General features: G+C 41.3%; 1 protein-coding gene across 1 annotated transcript in view; it reads right to left on the reverse strand.

Annotated features, from left to right (window-relative positions):
- Window positions 1-3,358: 3,358 nt before the first annotated feature.
- LOC120519840 (NACHT, LRR and PYD domains-containing protein 3-like) overlaps window positions 3,359-18,141 on the reverse strand; it is a 35,641-nt gene continuing 20,858 nt past the window's right edge. The window contains exons 3-4 of the mRNA XM_039742623.1: window positions 7,095-7,237; window positions 3,359-3,396 (exon numbers count right to left, since the gene is read on the reverse strand). Of these exons, the coding sequence (XP_039598557.1) occupies window positions 3,359-3,396; window positions 7,095-7,237 (181 nt within the window). The remainder of the gene's footprint in view (window positions 3,397-7,094; window positions 7,238-18,141) is intronic.

Below are 18,141 nucleotides of genomic sequence, written 5' to 3' on the forward strand. Positions count from 1 at the left end.
CAGTGATTCTGGTCGTCTACTGCACATGATGTGTGTGTCCACCTGTCGGTCACTAAGCCCACTGACAGATATATGTCGATGTCCTGTGTAGTCCTGGGGTCATGTCATCTAGAATGATGTCGGTCTGTTTAGTCCACTTGGCTATAATGGCGGTCACTTCCTCGTCTCCCACCTTACTGTCCACACTGCCTTCAGTCCTAATCCTCTCCTCCCTGTGACCTTCTCTTTCTGTGTATGGCTGGCTGGTCATTTCTACTGCTGCTGTCCACCTTTCCTCCTGTTCCTCTGTCTGTCCTCCTCTCTCTCCTTCTTCTTATCCTCTGGCTTGTCCTCCTCTTTTATTTGTCCTTTTCTTCTACCTGTTCATCTCCTTCTCTTGTCTCTCTTTATCTTTGCTATTCTATTCTACTTGTCCCAATCTGTCACTTCAGTCCAGCTCTAGCTGTCCACTTCTCTTCGTCTTCTGTCACTTTAGTCATCTCTTCTCCTCACACTGACCGTGTTTCTCCTCCTTGTTGTTCACTTACTGCAGTTTCTCTAATTTGCAGTTTTCACTCCTCAGCCCCTCACACAGCTGATCCACTCCTGAATCCTCCATGTTGTTGCCACTCAGGTCTAGTTCAGTCAGTCGTGATGTGGAGAAGAAAGAGCTGAGGAGAGAGCTGAGCAACATCTGGAGGTGAAACGACAACAAGACAGGCTGTGGAAGAGAAGAGAGAGAAGGGAGGACATGCGGAGAGACAGACAGACAGACAGAAGGATCAAACAACACAAAGGTTCAATGGCCACTTGTATTCTGACTTGTCACTGAAGTGCAGTGTGAACACGAGACCACTGCCATTCTTATAAAGTAAGGCTATATACCTGACAGGGTCTGCTGCCTTCACGCTGGACTGACTGGTGCCAAGTCATTCAGACTGTCATGTGGACATCAACACTGGACAAGAACGTCACAGACATGAGACTGACAGCGTCCTGCACTCAGGTGACCAGACGGACTTGTCACAGGTGACCATGGGGTGAGGATGACAAACTGGAATTCTTGTCTGTCATTTACCACTCAGGACTGGCAGCTCTAGTGGTGACCAGCAGCAGGTCTGTTTGTCTCTGCCTGTGTCCCTGAAGTGTTATGGAGTATCAACTTTAATTTGTTTGTATTATTTTGGTGATATCTTTTCACTTTTCTTGCTGTCATCCCGATGCGTCTTCTATTCACCTGAGTGATTCAGTACAGCCAGGAGTTTCTACTGTACCTGCCGAGTGCAGACACAGACCAGAGCATGCTTCCAGAACTTTCCACTTTGAAGAGAGGCTCGTTTTAGGTAACAGGTAACCAACACATTCCACTTCAATTCTAATAATGGCGACTGTGCAGTCTTTACGTAATCAGTTTGTGTTCACACAGAATACAGAGAAGCCTGCATTATGGAGTTGTGACTCTCTGATTCCATCAGTGTCACGGAGCTCATCATTGAGATGCCAACGTCACAGGTAAAGGGCCTGGTGATGTCTGCCCATCTGTCTATAAATGGTGGTCTCAATCAGTAACAGTCAGAAAAGCAGTGAGCTCTGCGGACATTGAGCTGCTCAGCGTGTCTCTCAGACCTCTCTACTCATCCAGAGAATATCCACAAATATTTGTCACCATTGTTTGTATTCATCCTAAGGCTCACCCATCGATGTCAACAGAGACGATTATCACAGCTTTAGTCGACCCGCTGAAAGTGAACACTCAGACCAAAGCATCAGAAGCCTAACCTTTGTCACCAGGCCTTAAACAAAGGCACCAAAAGCACAAACACATGTTCTGATTTGCACTTTGTTTGTAATTCTGCAGCACTCTTATAAAATACTCCACACAATTTCTTATATTCCACACTTTCTTTAGGAATTTAAAAGTCCACAAGAAGACAGTGAAGATCTGGGGTGAAGATTCAATCCAAAGTAACCAAGGCTGATTTTATTGATTTAGTTGAGCTTTGTGATGTTCTCCGCAGCTCTGCTTGTGAAGACGTGCTGATCTCAGATAAAAGTGTGAAGGTCTATCTGATCAACAAACCCTGGGTCATCAAATCTCTAAAGTCATTATTACTGTATATCAAAAGAAAAAGTGTCTTTAGATGAGGAAATACTAATGAGACACAAGCTGCTCAAAGAGAATTAAAATTTAAAACATTAAAAAGATAAAGTTGATTTTAAGGATAATATTGAGCAGAATTTGTCAACACAAAATTTGAGGTCAATGTGGTTAGACATTAAATCCTTAGCTGGACATCATCAGTCAAAACATAAAAACCACATAAGGGTTTGTGGTTTAAACTGCCTTTCAGATTGAGCTAATGGAAACAAGTGACAGGAATACCAATAGCTAAAACAAAACCCTAAAACTTCTAAAGATGAACCTGAGAGAGAAAACTCTGAGTTATGAGATCCATTTCAGTTTGACTACCAGTCTACTAGAGAGGAGGACAGAGGACACCAAGTGCATATTCTGTGCAGAACACATTTAGGGAGTTGGAGATGAGCTATTTTCTCAGATATTTTAAGTCCTTCCAGCACCAGGAAAAAGATGACATGATCATAATTTAACATTCAGTCATAATGTGTGGATGAAGGATGGTGTGAGCAAGAAGTTTTGACTTCTCTCAGCCACTGGAATCCCTGTCACTGTAAACATTTAATTTACTGACGAGATGAACCACATCTACAGGAGAAAGGGCCAAACATTCAAGGAGTGAGAATCTTCAGGGAAGTGAGCAGACATTTAAACTGAGGAAGACACAAAAAACAGTCAACCGACCAAAAGAAAACTCGACCAGCAACAGAAAAAGTAACTTTCCTTTGTGAAAATGTTTACTCCTCAATAATGAAGAATTAAAAATAAAATACATGAACGAGAGGTGAGATGATTGACTTGGGACTCTGATATTGTAGGAATTACAGCATCATGGCTGAATGAGAGTGACGGAGAGGAATATCATATTAGTGTCTAAACCTGCTTCAGGAGAGACAGACAAGGAAGGAAAGGAGGAGGTGTGGCACTGTATGTGAACGATAATATTCAAGTGATATCTTCAGGATGGAAGAAAGAAACTCGTCAGAATCACTGGGGGTTAAGCTAGTGAAGAAGAAAGGCAGCGATCTGGAAATCGGAGTTTACTACAGGCCACCAAATTCTGATATGTTAGTTAATAACTTATTACTTAATCAAATAAGGCTGATGTGCCACAAAGAGGATGTAGTGGTCATGAGGGATTTGAACTTTCCAAACATTGATTTTGAAGCCCCTTTCTGAAATAAAAAGAGGAAACTGAAATGGTGCAGAAGACAAATGGCTGATCTGTTCACCCAGTTTGTCTCAAGCCCAACGTGTGGTGACGTCTGTCGAGATCTCATCTGCATCAAACAATAAAGACAGAGGAACAAGAGCAGAAGATACTGATACTTTAAACAACAGTGATCACAACATGGTCAAATGTGAGATAATCTTTGAAAACACACAAAACAGAGACTTCTAACTTGAGCAAAGAAGACTTTATGGGAATGAAGATGTATCTACAAAATATCAAATGGGAGAGCAAAACCTCAGCAACTCTAAATGACAGTTGGTGTCACTTCAGAGATGTTCTGATCCAGACTCAAAATAAGATTTTTGAAAACCAAAAACAAAATTATTTAAATCAGCCAAATTGGTTAAGTAGAAGCATGATTAATAAATGAAAACTGATAAGATCTCTGTAACAGAAAATTATATAAAAAAGAGATATTTGTGATATAGTGGGATACCAGACATTACAGCAAGAGATCAAAAAAGAATCTGAAACATCAAATGAAAAACTAAAATAAAAACTGCTAAAGAAGCCAAAAAAACACCAAGCAATTTTTGCAGTGCAACTCCAGTAAAAAATAGTAAAAGAGAATTTAAGAAACCTTAGGGGCCTGAATGGAGAAATCACTGAAAATGACAATGAAGAAGCAAATGACCTGAACAAATATTTCATATTTATAAAGGACATAACAAGTGGAATGCCTCATGCAGAAGTAGAAACAAACTTTGAGTTCATCAGTTTTAAAACAGAAGAGTCAGATGTGCTTCGAGCCCTCAGTATGCTGAAGACAAATATTAGCCCTGGACCTAATGGGATCTCACCAAATGTATTGAAAACAATGAAAGACGTCATCTAAAAACTTTTATTAGGCAGATCTGAGCAGTCACTTCAGGAAGGAGAAACACCTTCAAGAAGGAGGACAAAGTGCATCCTAGTAAATTACAGATCAATAAGTCTTACTTTTGTACTGTGCAAAATTATGGAAACCATAATAAGAAATAAATTAAAAAATTATGGAAATGAAAATAACATTCTAAATAACAGCCAGTATGGATTTATGAAAGGAAGGTCCTGCCAAACCAATCTTTTAGATTTTTTTTGAAGAAGCAACAAGAATAGTTGAAAAAACAAGCACACAACATAATTAATGTATTTTTAAAAACCCTTTCATTCAGTTTGACGATGTAGGTCCCCTCCAGGCTTCCTCTTCCCATTTGGGAGTCATTTGAACAGGACACCGTTGATAACGTAACTGGATGAGCTGGCAGATGAGGAAAAATCACACATGAAGCAAGGGAAGGTGAAAAGTGTTCAGTGCCTTTATTATAAACAAAGCAATGTTCTTTTAAATAATGTAGTGCCCAAAGTTCATAAATGAACAATCCATAAAACAGATGAATGTGGAGGTTAAAAATGAAAATAAGTAATTCCATTAAAAACGAGGTTAAAATACTGACAGGAGTCTTCTTTAAAGTCTTCAGCCCCTGGTGCTTCTCTCTTAAAACCGACGCCTCTCCGGCTTATTCTTCCCGGACTTTGCAGCACGTAGAGACGTCTACCAGCAGACGCAGACATCCATTATACTTGGCCCATGTCCCTGCCCGCCACCACCAATCCAGGCTCCACCCAGTGAGAGGACACTCCTTGTTGCTCAGTAGTAGTGGTCCTCATGTCCCCTCCTGGACACTAACCTCCTGCTGCCTCCTGGGACACCATCACTGTCCACCTTGCTTCTCACTCTATAAGCACCGGATCTCTCCAGCTCCTGCCTTTCTTCTGTCCTTTAACCTCTGCTCTCTTTTTCTTTCATTTTCATTTTTCTCCATTTCATTTCTTTAATTTTTTTCTCCTCACACTTGCACTTCCCTTTTAAAATAGAGATCTGGTACAACCATATTGATTAGAAGCTACCCGCACCAATTATGGTAGCAAAACGATCCTACACCTGTGCACTTAGTGCGGAGCCGTCTGCTCTCGCATTGCACCCGGGAACCGCTCTTGTCATGCTGCCACGCCTCACTCCAACCAAGACACGAGTGTGGTGACTATTTATTTAAAAGACTTTATCACATAAAACAGTTGAGCAGCCTTATTGCTGGGGTGTATAAACTGTTCTTAAATCTCACCGTTCAAGTGTTCATAGATCTGTAGCACCTGTCTGATGGAAGGAGGGAGATAAATGTCCATGCTGTGTGACTGGGGTTGATTCATTTTTCAAAATGATTCATTTTGCCTTTCCTAAAGACTGCTTGGCAATGGAGGAAGTTTATTCCAAGATAACACATCAAACACATTCATCTCCCAGCAATAGCCAGTGTGTTGTAGTGGTTTAGGTTTTGAATTTGAAACCCTGAGGTTGTGGGTTTAAATTCTACCACTGACGCTGTTTGACCACAAGCGAGTCACTTCACCTGCCTATAAGAAAAGGAGCCAATTGTATCTCAAATTTTGTATGTCATCTTGTTTAAATGCATCAGTCAAACAGTAAATAATAAAAATAATAATAAGCCTTATCTGCAGGTCTTCAAGTCCCCTGCACCAGCCCTCTAGTGGTAAAGCCCTGTCACTGCCCTCCTTATATTTATTTCCAGCTGTCAGTTCTTTTCCTTTGTTCTACTCCTTTTTTCCAAAGTCATCAGTTCCCATCTCATTTTCTTTCTCCCACTTCTCCCGTTTCCCATAATGCCTGGTGTCTCTGCTGACCAGTCAGTTGTTTGTTCATTCAGTTGAGTGAAGTTTGTGGTGTTTGGTAAACTCAGATCATTGACTGTGGACTCAGGTTCAACATCATTCACCATTAGTCCATCCAAGTCACTAATCTGCTCATCCTGAGCAGGGTCAAGGGTCAGCTGAAGCCTATACCAGCATGCATCAGGCACAAGGCAGGAACAACACCTGGACAGGTGGTCAGTCCATCACAGGGTGAACACACAAACGCACACACACACACACACACACACGCACACGCACCCACATACAGATCAGTTTATTATCACCAATCCAACTAATATGAAGATTTTTGGACTGTGGAATGAGACCAGAGCAGCTGGAGGAGACCCATACAGACACTGGGAGGACATGTAGACTCCATGCTGTGGTTGGCTGGTAACTCCTACTACTGCTGTCAGCCTTTCTTCCTGTTCTTTTGTATGTTCAACTCTCACTTCTTCTCCTAATCCTCTTCTTTTATTTCTCTTTTTTCTTCTCCTTTGACTTTTCTCTCTTTCTCTCCTTCTCCTGTCTCTCCTTATCTGTGATGTCCTACACTCATTGTTCCTGTGTGTCATCTCAGTCCTGCCCCAGTTGTCCACAGCCACTGCTGGTCAGCTCCTTTGCCCCCACTCACAGTGTTTCTCCTTCTTATTTTGTTTTAGTGACTTTGAACAAATTTTAGTGAGAACATCAGAGGAGTGTGAGGGAGGAAAGTGACAATGGAGAATGGGGACAAGATTAAGAGTGGCATTGTGGGACAAGAAAGAAAGTTAGATTGGATGGAGAGAGCAATGACAGTGGCCACTACTGGGGAGGGGCTCAGGGTCACAATGCTGTATTTATTTAATGTGAGTCCACCTCACGTCCATTTGTCTGTCTGTCCAAATCTGACACTGTAGTCTGTTCTGATTAAACACAGGATTTGTACTGTGGGGTAAAACAGTCAGAGCCATAAAGTTAGAAGAAGATATGCAATTCAACAAACACACACACACTTGTTGTTCACTCACCTCAGTTTCTCTAATTTGCAGTTTTCACTTCTCAGCCCCTCACACAGCTGAGCCACACCTGAATCTCCAATGTTGTTATTGTTGTTCTTGTCACCCATATTCAGTTCAGTCAGTCGTGAGTTTGGAGATAAAAGGACTAAGGAGAGAGCAGAGCAACATCTGGAGCTGAGACAACAATCTGACAGGCTGTGGAGATAAAGACAGAAGTGTCAGGAACACACGTTGGGTCTCTCAGGTCACACAAGCAGGATGGGAGAGGAGAGGCTCATCACAATGATGACAGAGAGAACAAGAAACTGGAAACAGCGAGTGGGAAGACCTACAACAAGATGGGTTGATGACATCAAAGAACAGCTGGGAGTAGGAGAATGGGCAGCACTAAAGATATCGAAGGAAAGAAAAGAATTCTGGGAAAACTGAAAAGCACCATAGACCTCCACAGTTCCTTAATGTACTACAGAGGGTCTCTGGAACTGGAGGACATAAGGATGAAAAGACAGACTGACAGAGAAGCCACACAACACCTGAGTAACCCAAACAAATGTCCTGCCAGTTCTCACAAACACTGAGACCTCACTGATTATGCTGACTGTGATGTCCATCCATAGTAAGACACTGACCACAGCAGATGAAAGAGCATCTTGGGAATGAAATAAAATGTCAAAGAGAAGCCAGAAGAGCAGAAAAACAAAATACATGTGAGCTGCTGGAGTCTCCTCTGTAGTGAGGCACATTTAGGGAAGAAATGTAATAAGACAACACTGGGATTGTATAGAGAAGAAGATAAGAAAAGCACAGAGGGACAGTCGTCATGTGGTGTGAAGACAAGACACACACAGAGATTTCATGGCTGTCTGTCTTTCTCCTTCTTTCTTTCTTTTTTAATCTTTTCAGTTTTTCTTATTTTGTCTCCATGCAGTTTCATCTGATGAGCTCACAGAAGTGAGGAGGACATCAGCTGAGCACATTTGTGTTTTCTACCCCATTAAATGCAGTTCTCTATTTCAGTTCATTCCTGTTTATCATATCCACATGTGGCCTGTTGGTCAGACATGTCAGTAACAATTTGACTGGATTGGACAGGACAAGATGAGGAGCAAATGTCACCATGTGAGGACAAGGAGTGACCAGAAAGGCCTGTTTAATAAAGTCACACTCTGAACCTGTCACCTCAGTCCACATTCGTTGTCATCACTTCTCCTACAATCACCTCATTAAAATCCCCATTCAGACACTTGTCACCTCCTTTCAGGTCAGTCACATCAGTATTTCATCTAAAATTGTCTTTTTGTCTTTCAGTTCTCTTTGTCCCTTCATGCCATTCCATCAATGAAACCCCCACTATGTTAATTGTGTATATAAATACAATGACAGACACACAAATAGCCTAGGGTCTCAGTAAGTGACATGACAACTACAAGCAGAACTGGACACTCAAGTGTGTCACTAACCTGCTTGCAGATGATCTGAAACTAAATTTCAACCCAAGACCAATGCTGTCGACAAAGGCTCCACATGCCTGGGTATGTCTTTTGTTCTTCAAGTCATCCTGAGTGGTGAAAGGTGGTCTCCTAAACTTACATTGTTCTACACATTAAGTGAACAGATGGAGCTAGTCACAGTTGGTGACAACAGAGTGACTAAACACAGAATTCTGTCAGCCATTCACCAATCAGGACATGTGGACACTTTGTCTGACTTAAAGGTGACATCCTGAGTAGATAATGGGACACTCTGTCTGGTCTATTATGACACCTTGATTAGACAAGACTAGACTAGTTAAGACAAGACCTACACTTTAGATCAATGACATAATGGACATGACTGACTTGTGACACTTCTGCCCTCGGCCATTCAGACCTAACATACTGACTAGTGCAATTGACCAGCTGTCCTCTGTCCAATAAAGGCCTCAGTGGTGTTGAGCTTAGTTTTCTTACTCTTTCTACAGAAGGTCAGCATCCTAAAGCCGAGCATAGAGATGGTGTGAGGGTCTCTTTGTCTGAGTAGACTGTGAAGTGACCCCATGACTGCTGACCACTGCTGTCCATTCCCAGCTGTGCACATTCAGTTCAACAACAACAACATTTATTTATACAGTAATCCTCCTCGATCGCTGGGTTGCGTTCCAGACCCCCGCGATAGGTGAAAATCCAAGTAGAAACCATATGTTTCTATGGTTATTTTTATATATTTTAAGCCCTTATAAACTCTCCCACACTGTTTATAAATATTCCCCAGAGTTATACAGCATAATCCCTTTGTATTCTCTTAGATATTAGGTAAGATTCATTGAAATTATGTATATAAACACACTGTTTATATACAGTAAAACCTAAATATTATTTTAAAGATATCGAGTGTCTCCGTATCACATATGTTACAGCGATTACGATAGACATGCCACCAGCAATAAATACGTACAATGCAAGAAAAATAATATACAGTAAATGTGTGTACAGTGACACTAAACGTACTGTAAGTAGAAAATTAATTATGGTTACTCACCAACAATGACACGATGACTTGTCCGATAACAATGAGTTTAATTTTACTGCACAACAAAGGAGAACGTTACAGCTCTCTTGGACTTCAGGCGATTGTGTAGCACTGCCGTTGTTCTTCTTCTGGCAGTCTTCAATCCAAATCCCTAAAGCAGATTCCATCCAAACTACTACCTTATTACATTCACTTGCAACTCGTTTTGCACCCTGGTTAAAAGGACACTGCGGCGTAGATCTTATATTCCTTTCCTACTTTTTAAATAAAAAGAATTGTAGCCTTCAACAAATCCAAAACGTTTACCTTTTCAGCAATCATTAACATCTTCCGTTTGCGCTTGGGCACACCCCTGAAGCAGTAGCAGATCGTTTTGGAGCCATAATGAAGGGCTTGACTATGCACAAAGATAAACACAAAAGAGCACAACTCTTTACACAACGAAACACGTTGGTGCTGAATGAGCGAGACGAGACTTCCTGGTTAACACTGCATTCAGCACACAGGAACTTAACTGCGTGCTCTGATTGGTTAGCTCCTCAGTCAGGAGAACTTAACTGCGTGCTCTGATTGGTTAGCTTCTCAGTCATCCGCCAATAGCGTCCCTTGTATGAAATCAACTGGGCAAACCCACTGAGGAAGCATGTATAGGAAGTAAAAGACACATTGTCCCAGAACCCGCGAAGCAGCGAAAAATCCATGAAATACATTTACATATGCTTACATATAAAATCCGATAGAGCGAAACCTGAAAGTCAAAGCGCGATATAGCGAGGGATTACTGTATAGCACATTTTCATACAAAAAAGTAGCTCAAAGTGCTTTACATAATAAAAAATAGAAAAATAAAAGACACAATAAGAAAACAAAATAAATCAACATTAATTAACATCGAATAAGAGTAAGGTCCAATGGCCAGGGGACAGAAAAAACAAACAAAAACTCCAGACGGATGGAGAAAAAATAAAATCTGTAGGGATTCCAGACCATGAGACCGCCCAGTCCCCTCTGGGCAGCCCAGTCCCCTCTGTTCAAGAGATTTGATCAAATGAATGGGTGATGTGCTGACATCGCCATCTGCTGGCAGTTACTGGAAATACAAAGCACTTCATCACATGACTAGACAGGATGCTCTTGGGGGTCACCTGACTACCATCTTTGTGTCCTCACTGTTTGTATTTTTCACAAGAGCTGATTATTTCTTCAGGACCGACTTTTCTGTTTTCTTTGATGTCTCTTTTCCAGTAAGTTAGGAGGTCAGCCCAGATGTAAGAAATTAAGCAGACTAAAGATGGCAGGGGCTTTATGAAATTTTACACACAATATAAATATTCAGATACAATGTTAAAACATATTAAATCAATAGACATGGGTTCAAAGTCTGAGTGTACACCAAAGGCCATCAGTCACAGAGAATTCACACATTTGACAACAAAGAGAGAGAGGTTAGGAGCCTCCACTCATACAGTGTTTTCAACACCCACCACCTCAGGACCCCAGATTAGGACATGAGCACAGGGTACCTCAGCACCACACCAGTTCAGTTGGGATTGAACATTGTGAAGTTTATTACAGTGGCTGGAGTGCCAATCCTGCCAACAACCCCTGAGTTTCCCCTGCAGGTTGGAGGACCTCCTTGCAGGACTAGGATGCAGAATAATGTCATAAGCAGGACGGGCAATTGTAGGTTAAGAGCCTTGATCATGGCCCTAATGAAGTGGAATTACCTTTAGTATTTATGGGACTTGAAGCAGAAACTTCTGATTGCCAGCAAAGATCCCTAACCTCAGAGCCACCACATCAACCTAATTTGACACAGACAGGAGCCAAATGAAGAACAAGAGCGGCCTGAGTGTGAAGGAGCAGCACAATCACAATGTAAGGGCCTGTCATATCAGTAATTATTATTATTACTAGTAATGGCACACTGCAAGTGTATATTTGCCACAGATATAGCAGAATGTATTATGGCTGTTACGACATTGATAAGACATATCGCCTGACACCAAAATGTCTATAGCATCAAGTTTACTTACTGTTATATTGCTACAGATACTATACTTTACTATACTAATACTCTACATACACACTGACTATCTATATTAACCAAATGAGCAGGATTGGTGTATACAAGCCACCTTTATAGCATGTGAGACAGCGTCGAGCTCGTTCAGACCTGCCTAGGATGTCACCTTCCACAGAACAGCTTTCAACCTTGTCTAATGCCATACCTGGACATGCCCAGGCTGCACAAACCGTTGTTGATAAGTCACTTACGGGAGCGAGCGAAAATGTTTGGATACAAATATAAGAAAAAATCATGATAAAACAGAAGATTTCTCTCAAAATGCAAGCTGGTTAAATGTGGGGTAAATTGTTTTTCTGTAGGCTTTAAATTGTCTATTGGATGACATTAATCATATGATTTTTTTATTTAACAGGTTAAACAATTAAATGAAGTAATAAATCAGTGAATAATTTATAGCATATCTCATTTATTATAGACAATGTTTATTGTGGCTCTGTATTTCAATTTCCTGCATTTCCATAAAGTAGTACAGTGTAATTTGATACAAAGAGAGTCTCTTTTTAAGTATTGCTTTATCAGTTATGTTCACAAATTCATTTTAATTCATAAAGTTGCCAAACTAATTTCATGGACTTGTCCTTGAGGGCACAAGAAGCACATTTTATCAACTTCACGCCACATAATCATTGAGCACCAAAGTTCAGTGAAGAGCTTTAAAGTGAATACTGAAGAGGGCACAACTCACTCAGGTCACATCATGGCAGGTACATAAGAACACCGCTGAGCAAAGTCATAGAAGTTAAAATGTCAGAGCAGCTGTGAGAGAGCCAGTGTTGGTGTTAACACTTTGTTTGTGCGAATTAGCAGACATCCTCTCTGTGATACACCAACACTGAAGACTTTCAGCCAATGAATCATTGAGCAGAAGTGTGTGAAGAAATGAGACGGAGTCCTTAATTCCAACAGCAGCACTTCTGGATAGCGCCTCACAGGGACTGTGGTCTGCCAAGTCAGAATTTTTCTTTTTCTTTCACACTTTTTAAAGTAACCCAAGCTCTCGTCCCCAAACCTCCTTTACAACATTTTATCTTTTGCAAGAACCTCCACCATTTTGCCTTTTGCATATAAAATAACTGTATACAGATAATATAACAAGTTATTTTTTCTTTTTAATAACATAAAACTGTAGTGAAGTAACTTTTTTCAAAATAACTGTCTAAAATTCCACATTTAAAGTTTTTTTGAGTAATTATTTAATTTAATTATGTCTTTTCACATGGTAGTTATCTGAAGACACGCTTGTTATTTTGGGAATTTGTAAAATGTTTATGAAAAAAATATAGCTTTACATTTAACCTTACATAATACTGACATAGTTATCAAAAGCATAATAATAAAACTAATTATGTTGGTACATCAAAATGAAATTTCTCATGTGTTGAGTGAGGTACTGAATATCACAAGTTGACGGTAAACTAAAGTGGCCACTTGACGTGACATTTGGTGTGATGGGTCCTTGCAGGCAAACCCTCTTTAACAGCACCTGTCTGCATCTTAAATAAAGACATCATGGCGTTAAGCCATTCAGGAGCAGCACAGAATTTTATGATCTCCTCTTTAGTCAAACAATTCATTTGCAGCTTAAACCTCAAGTATTGTCTGTGGATGGTGAGCCGACTTGGAAATCATCAAAGTCCACTTTAGCTACAGACAGAAACGTTAAATTTGAAACACAAAACCTCTGCATGACGCCATCATCGGTTTCTCATGTTATATGAGGTTTATCATGGTCACAGAAGGACAATCCTCTAAAAACAAAAGGACATAACGTCTTCTGTGGTGGTCCTTGTTGATCTCCTTTATTGTTATCTCAGCCTTTCTGTAATCCACTCACCCTTTTGTTTTCATGTTATTCTGAATTTCAAGATATCTTTAATAAGAAAAAATGTCCAGAATTACCAGCACGTCACCAATACAACTTATCTACTGAATTATCAGCAGGGCACCATTACCTAAAGGGAAGGTTTATGCTTTACCTAAACCTGAGAGTGAAGACATGGAAAATTATAGAAAAGAGAATTTACAAAAGGATTCATTAAACCTCACAATAGATAGATAGATAGATAGATAGATAGATAGATAGATAGATAGATAGATAGATAGATAGATAGATAGATAGATAGATACTTTATTAATTCAAAGGGAAATTCACATAATCCAGCAGCAGTAAACTGATACAAAAACAATATTAAATTAAATAGAATTAAAAATACATGTAAAAGCAGACAATAACTTTGAGTAATGTTGGCATTTACTCCCCGGATGGAATTGAAGAGTCGCATAGTGTGGAGGAGGAATGATATACTCAGTCTGTCAGTGGAGCAAGACAGTAAAAAAATCTGTCACTGAAGCTACTCCTCTGTCTGGAGATGATCCTGTTCAGTGGATGCAGTGGATTCTTCATGATTGACAGGAGTTTGCTTAATGCCCGTCGCTCTGCCACAGATGTTAAACTGTCCAACTTTAATCCTACAATAGAGCCTGCCTTCTTAACAAGTTTGTCCAGGCGTGAGGCGTCTTTCATCTTTATGCTGCCTCCCCAGCACACCACCGCGTAAAAAGAGGCCTAAAATCCACCACCAGCTCCTTGGTCTTGCTGGTGTTAAGGTGTAAGTGGTTTGAGTCGCACCATTTAACAAAGTCTTTGATTAACTTTTGTACTCCTCCTCCTGCCCACTCCTGATGCAGCCCACAATAGCAGTGTCATCAGCGAACTTTTGCACGTGGCAGGACTCCGAGTCATATTGGAAGTCTGATGTATATAGGCTGAACAGGACCGGAGAAAGTACAGTCCCCTGCGGTGCTCCTGTGTTGCTGACCACAATGTCAGACCTGCAGTTCCCAAGACGCACATATTGAGGTCTGTCTGTAAGATAGTCCACGATCCATGCCACCAGGTGTGAGTCTACTCCCATCTCAGTCAGCTTGTCTCTAAGGAGCAGAGGTTGGATGGTGTTGAAGGCGCTAGAGAAGTCCAAAACATAATTCTTACAGCACCACTGCCTCTGTCCAAGTGGGAGAGAGATTGGTGTAGCATATAGATGATGGCATCCTCCGCTCCCACCTTCTCCTGGTATGCGAACTGCAGAGGGTCGAGGGCATGGTGGACCTGTGGCCTCAGGTGGTGAAGCAGCAGCCGCTCCATGGTCTTCATCACATGTGACGTCAGAGCAACAGGCCGGAAGTCATTCAGCTCACTAGGACGTGATACCTTTGGGACTGGGGTGATACAAGATGTTTTCCAAAGCCTTGGGACTCTCCCTGTTCCAGGCTCAGGTTGAAGATGCACTGTAGAGGACTCCCCAGTTCCAACGCACAGGCCTTCAGCAGTCGTGGTGACACTCCATCTGGACCTGCTGCTTTGCTGGCACAAAGTCTTTTCAGCTCTCTGCTCACATGGGCTGCTGTAATTGTGGGTGGGGATGTCTCACCTATGCTGGTATCAGCAGAAGGATGGTTGGAGGATGCAGTACTCCGAGGTGAGAGTGGGTTAGGGTGATCAAACCTATTAAAGAAGTTGTTCATTTGGTTTGCTCTCTCCATGTCTGTCTCGATGGTGGCACCCCGCTTCGAGCTGCAGCCAGTGATAATCTTCATCCCATCCCACACTTCCTTCATGCTGTTGTTCTGCAACTTCTGCTCCAGCTTTCTCCTGTACTGCTCTTTCGCCGCCCTGAGCTGGACTCGGAGTTCCTTCTGCACGTGCTTGAGCTCATGCTGATCACCACCTTTAAAAGCCCTTTTCTTCTGGTTCAAAAGGCCCTTGATGTCACTTGTAATCCATGGCTTGTTGTTAGCATAGCAGCGTACTGTTCTTACTGGAACTACAATGTCCATACAGAAGTTGATGTAATCAGTTGTGCATTCAACAGCCTCTTCAATGTTCTCACTATGTGATCCAGCATATATCCCAGTCTGTAGTTCCAAAGCAGTCTCTCAGAGCCTGCTCTGCCTCAGGGGACCACTTCCTGAATGAGCGTGTGGTTGTAGGTAGCTCTCTCACTCTTGGTTTGTATTGAGGCTGAAGCAGAACCAGGTTATGATCTGCTTTCCCAAGCGCAGGCAGCGGGTGGTGCTGTATGCGTCTTTAACGTTTGCATACAGTAGGTCAATAGTCCTGTTTCCCCGGGTGTTACAATCCACATACTGGGAGAAGGCAGGTAATGTTTTATCCAGCGTTACATGGTTAAAGTCTCCAGCGATTAGCACAAGTGCCTCAGGGTGCTGCGTTTGTAACTTAGCAACTGCGGAATGGATGATGTCACTCGCTATCTCGCGTTCACTTGAGGGGGGATGTAAACAATAACAACAATCACGTGTCCAAACTCTCTGGGCAAGTAATAGGGCGCAGACTTATGGCCAACAGTTTCATGTCCCTGCAGCAAGTGGAGATTTTAACGTTTACATGTCCTGAGTTGCACCACTTTGTATTGACATAGAGAGCGAGTCCTCCTCCTTTCTTCTTTCCACAGGTACTTGCGTCTCTGTCCGCTCTAACTGTGCTAAATCTGGGTAGCTCCACGTTAGCATCTGGGATGGTAGTTGTTAGCCACGTTTTACTAAAACACAGCAAGCTGCATTCTCTGTAGGTTCTGACATTTTTCACCAGCACAGCCAGTTGTCGATCTTATTTGGTAGTGAGTTCACATTTCCCAGGATCACAGAAGGCACCGACGGTTTATAACACCATTTTCTCTCAAGTTGTCTCGCTCTTATCTTATCTTTTATCTTTCGCTCGGCTGCCTTGATATCGTCTTCTTACCTCGTCAGGTAAATAAGGAACCACACCGGCGTGGGCATTTCTTCTCAGTGCTTTAAGTTGACTACTTGAATAGGCGAGTCTCTGAGTGTAAAATCCATGTCAAGTAGTAAAATAGTAAAAAGTGAATAAAATAAATGAAATAGTAAAAGTGTCCGTGGAGCGATTCCACATAAAAGAAAGTGGTAGAAGTGATCAGTGAAATAGAGATAAAAAGGTAAAAGATAAAGTCATACACGGAGCTGCTGGAAAGGCTGCCACTCGGATGCGCGGCCGGAAATGAGTACAATTTGTTGGCAAAAATAAATGTGAGTTTGCAGCCATGTAATAATTATAATTATAATGAACTATGAATTATAATGAATTAAAATGAACTAAATCAAATCATGATCCCCTTCTGCTGATCTCCACCATATTGAATCATGTAACTTGTTCTACTCTATTTAAAAAACTTAATTTAAGAAGTGCTTCTAACTTAATTCATATCAAGAAGGAAGATGAACGTTAAACCATTTTGAATTTCACCAGTGGGCTCAATGAAAACAGGATAATGTCCTTTGTGTGAGCCGACAACCTAGCGGCATCTGTTATACGTGAAGGACATTTTAAGGTTTTGTTAGGAATTGATGTGTTGGGTTATGCTGATCATATTGTGATATTCTAGGAAAACATGGAATTACAACTAAAAGGGATGTTTTCTCCAGATTCTCAATTTTCTATAGCCCTTTGTGAAATGAGACAAAAGTGAATTTCAAAGAGAAAAGCTCATCTTTCGTGGGTCTGAAGTATCACATAAAAGTTTACCTTTGCACATCAATAAAATTTCAGCCGTCCCGAAATGGAAGCCTCCACAGAGTGTTAAAAATCCAATAATTTGTCAACTTAGTGAACTTAGACACAAGTCATGTTCACCTTTGGACATTTTATTCATGAAAATTGAAAATAATTCCACTGTAGTAAAGCACAAACTGTTGGCCATGATGTTGTCCCTTAAGGAGTGTAACGATTGTCTTGAAGGTGCTGTGTGTCCTTTTTCATACACACCGATCACAAAACTTAGAGGATTTAAAAATGCTAAATGATTAAAAAGCAGACATGATAGATGGAAAATATTCTTCAGCAGATTTGATTTCTGCCCTACCTGTCGTTCAGTTTATAAATATGGAAAAGCTGACGCTTTATTAAGAATTATGATGGAGTGACCTCTGATCACATCAGCAAGCTACAGCTGAACATGTGTATAAAACATAAAAGGCGCTATATACTGGATGATTAGAAAGTCACTTGATAGCCTGCACTTATTTTAAAAGGAGAGTTTCTTTTAAATGTCCACAAGAAACACAAGTGTGAGTTACAAACACAAGAGGGCGCCACGTAACACTCTGCTGTACCTCAGTGACATGTCACCTTCCCAGAATTCCTCTCAGTGTCTCTGGACATGTCACATAATGTGTGTCACCTGTTGGTCACTAAGCCCACTGACTATTTCAGTGCACCTCCTCTACAGATCTCTGGCTTATGTCTTGTTTTACTGACCATTTTTGATAGAAAGTGACCTTCACAGAAGACTCACCAGTAATGATGGACACCTGCAGAGCTGTCTGTCTACCTGTGGTCACCTCCTGTGTCACCTTACTGTCCACACTCTTTAATATTCTAATCCTTCAGACTCTCCTCCTATGACCTTTCCCACTGTCATTTTTAGCCAGGGTTTCTCACCTGCACTGGGATTCTAAAGGTCAC

Source organism: Polypterus senegalus, unplaced genomic scaffold (assembly GCF_016835505.1).
Source record: "Polypterus senegalus isolate Bchr_013 unplaced genomic scaffold, ASM1683550v1 scaffold_4804, whole genome shotgun sequence".
Classification (NCBI taxonomy): domain Eukaryota; kingdom Metazoa; phylum Chordata; class Cladistia; order Polypteriformes; family Polypteridae; genus Polypterus; species Polypterus senegalus.